General features: G+C 49.3%; 1 protein-coding gene across 5 annotated transcripts in view; it reads left to right on the top strand.

The window, feature by feature from the left end:
* Positions 1-3,252: 3,252 nt before the first annotated feature.
* Positions 3,253-6,000, top strand: part of STX18 (syntaxin 18) — a 130,187-nt gene continuing 127,439 nt past the window's right edge. For 2 of the 5 annotated variants that reach the window (XR_002081211.2, XM_019453717.2), the window contains exon 1: positions 3,253-3,517. Coding sequence is in view for 3 of the 5 variants with exons in the window: in XM_019453717.2 (XP_019309262.2) it covers positions 3,350-3,517 (168 nt within the window). In the remaining 2 variants the exon portion in view is untranslated. The remainder of the gene's footprint in view (positions 3,518-6,000) is intronic. The other 3 variants (XM_019453715.2, XM_019453716.2, XM_019453721.2) reach the window with 3 other exon arrangements.

The raw sequence follows: 6,000 nt of genomic DNA, 5'->3' as shown, positions 1-6,000 counted from the left end.
GTACCCTGCAAGAATTCACACTCCATACGACAAATGCCTACTTATCATCTTTCCTCAGGTAGTGGGGCTTTAAAACCAACCTCTTGGGGCACCTGGGTGGCTTGTCGGTTAAGCGTCCGACTTCAGCTCAGGTCATGATCTCACGGTCCGTGAGTTCGAGCCCCACATCGGGCTCTGTGCTGACAGCTCAGAGCCTGGAGCCTGTTTCAGGTTCTGTGTCTCCCTCTCTCTCTGACCCTCCCCTGTTCATGCTCTGTCTCTGTCTCAAAAATAAATAAACGTTAAAACCAACCTCTCTAGAGGATGTCACAATGACAAAATCCCAGTGGCTAACAACAGAAGTCTATTTTCTCACACACAGCACGTCTATCATGGGGTGGGCATTTGGATGTGCAATATCCCCCGCACTTGATGGAGGCTGCACTTAATGACTTCTATGAGTCCCCAGATGATTCTAAGATTGTCTACATCTATCCGATTGCGTGGAGGGTGCTGTTATAGGAAGTTGCATTCAAGGATTCCAATATGTCTCACTGTTTGTTGTTGTTTTTTAAGAAAAAAGTGCCTTGGGTCGCCTGGGTGGCTCAGTCGGTTGAGCGTCTGACTTTGGCTCGGGCCATGATCTCACAGTCGGTGAGTTCGAGCCCCACGTCGGGCTCTGTGCTGACAGCTCCGAGCCTGGAGCCTGCTTCGGATTCTGTGTCTCCCTCTGTCTCTGCCCCTCCCCCCTCATGCTCTGTCTCTCTCACTCTCAAAAATGAATACATGTTAAAAAAATATTTAAAAAAAAGAAAAAGGTGCCTGACCTAATGAATGAACCATTACTGCTTATGAGACATAATGTACGTACATAATGTACATCAAACTGGACAACTTGCGGTTTATTCCCATGACATTCTGTTCTTCCTTTTTTCCCTCTCAGCTTGCCTCTCAGCTTCTCGTTATTGTCAACCTGAAGTCACCTTGCTCTTTGAGGTTAAAAGAGCAAAAAAGCACCCCCCCAAAACGAAAACACGTCAGTGAAATCTCATTATCCCATAAGCCCAACAGCCTCAAGATCACTGTGACTTCTCTATGAATTTTATGCACTTGTAGTCACTTGTGGTTTCAGTGCCTGATGTTTTGAGCTCGTTTGGGTGTCATCTCCGCAATCTTCTCTGCTCTTGCAGGTGCAGACAGAAAACTTAGACCTTTGTCCCCACCTTCCCTGCCCCCACAAAAGCCAACTGTCCCCAACTTACTACTCATACAAGGCACTACTCACTGAAGGTTTGATGTAGCCCAGCCCCTCCCACTGGAAAATCCCTCCCAAGGAACCACTTTTTCCTTTCCAGGCCTCCCCCTAGGATTCTGGCTTCCCCAGCTTTCCCTTAATTCAATCCCGTTCACTTTATTATGCAGAGCGATTTAATTCTCTTTCCTTCTACTCTGCCCCAGGCTTGCCTTTGCATAGCCAAAGATTCATTAATGTCTCCATAAAACAAAGGGCCATTTATGCGATACAGAATCATTGGCAGAGATTTAGTAAGTTCTCATTTTCTCCTACTACGTGGGTGTAAGAAAGCTCTATGGAAATTTATTTTCCTCATACAGGAAGGCTGAAATGGCTACAGTTGGGGTTTTAAATAACATTTTCCCTCCTCCTTTCAGGTACACATGACATCGATTTCTCACAAACTTATTTGAAACAAACTTTTGGTCTCAGAAAGCCTTTCCACACTTAAACATTATTGCGAACCCTAAATAAACTTTGTTTCCATGGGCTTTATCGGTATTTACCACATTAGAAATTAAAACAAAAACCTATACCATTCTTTGAAACAAAAACAAATCCATTCCATATTAGCATAAATGAGATCCTTTTGCGAAAGAATACATTTCAGAAACAAAAAACCTGAGTGGGAACGGCACGGTTTTGTTTTTTGCAAGCCTCTTGAAAGTCTGGCTTAATACGAGGCAGCTGTTGAGCGTTCAACGTTTTCGCCATGTGACAAGTCCCACCGCTTCTGGAAAACCCAACCGTGGGCCACGTGTGAGGGAAGGATAGTGGAAAGAGCAGCTTGGTGTCCCAAAGCTAATTTCTACCTTGCTGACCCTGCTGTGTCAACCACTGTTTTCACGCATTCTAGTTGGGCATCGTCTTCAGAAAGTAAACAAACGAACAAAGCAATGAGCTGGTGAATGAAATCTCAACCTCGAGCCTGGATGTAGGATGAACTCACTGGTTAACTTGCATTTAAATTAAATTACTATGGGGGCACCTGGGTGGCTCAGTGGGTTAAGCACCAGACTTCAGCTCAGGTCGTGATCTCACCGTTAGTGGGTTTGAGACCCCCCCCGCCGCCTCTGTGCTGATAGCTCAGAGCCTGGATGGAGCCTGCCTGGGTTTCTGTGTCTCCCTCTCTCTCTGTCCCTCCCCCACTCACGCTCTCTCTCAAAAATAAACATTCAAATTAAAAAAAAAAAAATAACTATGATTTAAGAGGGTATTTAAAAACCGTGCGTCAAGGTTGCACGCAACTGGGGACACTTCCGCCTTGGTCTCTATCTGATAAAGTTCCTTCCCGTCCTTCAAAATCGACCTGCTCTGAATGACACCTCCTCTCCTCTTCCCTACCATAAATAATAACAAGAACGAAAACAGCATTAACAGCATTGATAACTTTTATTGGCTAATCCTAGCCAAGCCACTTTACACGTGTTACCTCCTTCGATGGTCACAGTAACACTGAGCAAGGTGCTGCCGTGTAATTTTACGGATCAGGAGGCTGCAGGCTGAAATAAAGGCCTTTGGCCTCTGGCTCTATGCCTTGCACACCTGCTCTACCCTAGCACTCATTGCATCCGGGAAGTCACCATGCACGTGCTTCTGTCCCCCGCAAGGTGAGTCCTTGAGGTCAAGGGTCAGGCTGGGTTGCCTCCAGGGCGCCCCAGACCCAGGCCCCCCGCGCACGCGCGGCCGGCCCAGTCAGTGGAAGAGCCCAGAGAGGGGAGCCAGTCTTCTGGCTTCTCGATCCTCTCGCTCCCTCGGCCCGTCCGCCCCAAGCGGGACCTCTCCCTGCGGCCAAGCCCTTCGAGCTTTGCCGGGAGGCGAAGAGGGCGCGGGGGCGCGCGCCGCAGGATCCAGGCCGCCGCGGTCGCGCGCGGGCAGAGCCCGGAACCTTTCTCCTCTCGCCGCGGTCACCCCGCGGAGGCCGGAACCTTTTTGCTCGCGTCCTGCTGGCGCCGGGCGTGGCGGGGGGAGGCGTGCGGAGCCGGACCGGTCCCCCGGCGGCCGGGAGGGCGCACGCCGCCGTCGCAAACTGCTGACGTGGGCCGGCCGGGAAGGGGGTCGGGGGTGTGGGTCGCCATGGCGGTGGATATCACGCTGCTGTTCCGGGCCAGCGTCAAGACCGTGAAGACGCGCAACAAAGCCCTGGGAGTGGCGGTGGGCGGCGGGGCTGACGGCAGCCGCGACGAGCTGTTCCGCCGGAGCCCCCGGCCCAAGAGCGACTTCTCCAGCCGGGCGCGGGAAGTGGTGAGCTGGTTGCTATGGAAACGGCGGGCTGGCGAGGGGGGCGGACCCGCGACGTGGACCCCAGACCCCAAACCGGCCCCTGGCCGGTGGTCGCTGTGTGAAGGAGTAGCCTGGAGAAAGTGGTCTGGAGTGGGGGACCGGAGAGCCGACAGCTGTCTTGGGAAAGGAACAGCCTCGTTTCGAGGGATGGGAAGGCATGTTGGGGAATTCGAAAATCTCTTGTCCGCAGAGTTCTCGGGCTGCCTTGCGAGGTATTGAGCCCGCCGTCTCTGCGGACTTGGACTCCGGAGACGCTTCCCCACAGGCCTTTGCTTTTCTGTCGCAGCACCGACCACAGTGTATTCGCCTCTTCAGTTTGCTCGTCTCGTCCCTCTCTCCTTCCCCTTTCCCCTCCCCGGCTCAGTGAGATCAAAGATCACATTCACCTGACCTCTCTCTTCGTCTTGCCTGCCGCTACCGGTTAAGGGCCCAAGCTAGGGATCAGTAGGGACCAGTCTTGATACTGTTTAGGATAGGATACTGTTTAGGTTTAGGATAATCTTTCACAAACACTCTGTTACAGTCCTCTAAACTCCTTTCTCTTTCCTGGACACAGCAGGCTTTCCTTCAGGAGAGCGGAAAACTTCTTGAGGGCGGGAGCAGTGACCTCAGAATCTCCAGTGCCGGACTCCTAGCACTGTTGAGTAAATGGTTTTTGAATAAATGAATGAGTGGACAAATGGTTGTCTTGTCTTCCACACTGAACAGGAAACTCTCTAAGTGGAGAGAGAATATTTTGCCCTGTTCACTGTTGTATCGTAGGCACCAAAGGTGGATCTGGTGTACGTGGAGCTTGAAGCTTATACGATTCTGTCTGTCCCCTTTAAGAAATAAAAATACCGAAGCACAAGAAGAGGTTCAGAGCTTTGGAAGGGGCAAGTGAGGGGTCCTGAAAGTTAAACTTCATGAATTTCACGGTGAATCCACTTGTCTTTGCCATGAAGTCCTATCAGATCGATGCCTGGTCCTTTGTAGACACTCACATAGTTTTAAATGAATCTCTATATGCATGAATTAATGTGTGGCAGCTTAAGGGTCAGAAGGGGGATTGGGCCAGGTGAATACAGGTAGTCCATCAGTAAACATTAAGCACCTGCTTTGTTACAGTAACACAATTTAAAAGGAATGGTGGAGGAGATGGTCACAAAACAAGTATCCTACAGCCTCATAGATACTGTGCAGGGTACAGAGGAGGATGTGGTCAGTTCTCCCTGAGGGCAAAGAAAGGCTTTGGAGAGTTGATGATGCCTGAAACAAATCTCGAAAGAGGAGTAGATGGTTCCAGTGTCAGAAGGTGGAGAATGGCATCTCGAGAGAAGAGATGCACAAAGGTGTGGAAATAGGGAACTTTTATGCTCCGTTTATGTGTACTCAGTGCGCGTCTACATATTAAATCACATACAAGTTAGACGGTAATGACATTTCAGACTTTTTTTGGAGGAACTTCTCATACTGTCTGACCTCCAATGAGTGAGGAATATGCCACTTTGCAATGCTATTGAATTGTTTTGATAAGCATTTGAGTGTGGCTGGAATGTGGGAACTTTGCTCTGCAGGCAGACAGATGTTATGTGGTAGAGAGTACTAGAGAAGGAGCCAAGAGACCAGGTGGTTGTCTTAACGCTGCAACTATTAGCTGGACGAGGTTATGAAGCAGATTTTATGGCTTTAGTTTATTTACCTGTAAATGTTCCCCTCCTTTTCCCCTTCAAACAGAAGACTTTTAAACTGCATTGATCCCCTATTTATAGCAGATCAGAAGAGGGGCTTCTCAGGTTGAAATGAGAGGAAAGGACACTAGGACATTCTCCCTTGCCTCCCCCCAGTTTGGTCCAGGCTCTTCCTGAGGTTCCTCATGTGGAGTTGTTATCTGTGAAGGTCACCATTTTGGGTTTTGGGCGGGTCCTTTCTAACTCTGAAATCACTGATTTATTAACACCGTGCTGATTTTGGATCGTGTTCAGGAGTAGGAGATACGCAGGTGGTGGGGACAAGATGCACAGTTAGGATGGAACCCTTATTGAGGTTAGGCCTTAGGCCTTTTCCCCGAGGGATAGGAATGTGCTTTAGGCTTTTGAATTAATGAGCCTCAGGGACAGTAACAGGACCCCGGGCTGCTGAATTTCCTGTCACTGGAGGTAATTAAACAGAGGGATGACTGCTTGTCAGAGATGTTCGAGAGGGTTTGGTTGCATGCCATTGGAAGCTCCATTTCTGAGATTTGAAGATGTGAGTAGGTGTTAAGGCTTGGAGAGTCAGTTAAGTGGGGACATAGGCTGCATTGTTCAGGACTCCTGCCCTTCCTGATGTAGGGAAAACATGCATTTTTTTTTTTTTTTTGCATTCTTTTGAGGAATTTTGATTTTATGTTGTAGTTGCTTGGTGTATTACCTCCTGTTCTTGCAACCATTCCCCCTACACCCTCTTCCCCCCAAATTTAGTAT

This window comes from Panthera pardus, unplaced genomic scaffold (assembly GCF_024362965.1).
Source record: "Panthera pardus isolate Hobbes unplaced genomic scaffold, ASM2436296v1 HiC_scaffold_13, whole genome shotgun sequence".
Taxonomy (NCBI): domain Eukaryota; kingdom Metazoa; phylum Chordata; class Mammalia; order Carnivora; family Felidae; genus Panthera; species Panthera pardus.
This window is presented reverse-complemented; position numbering and strand designations above follow the sequence as displayed.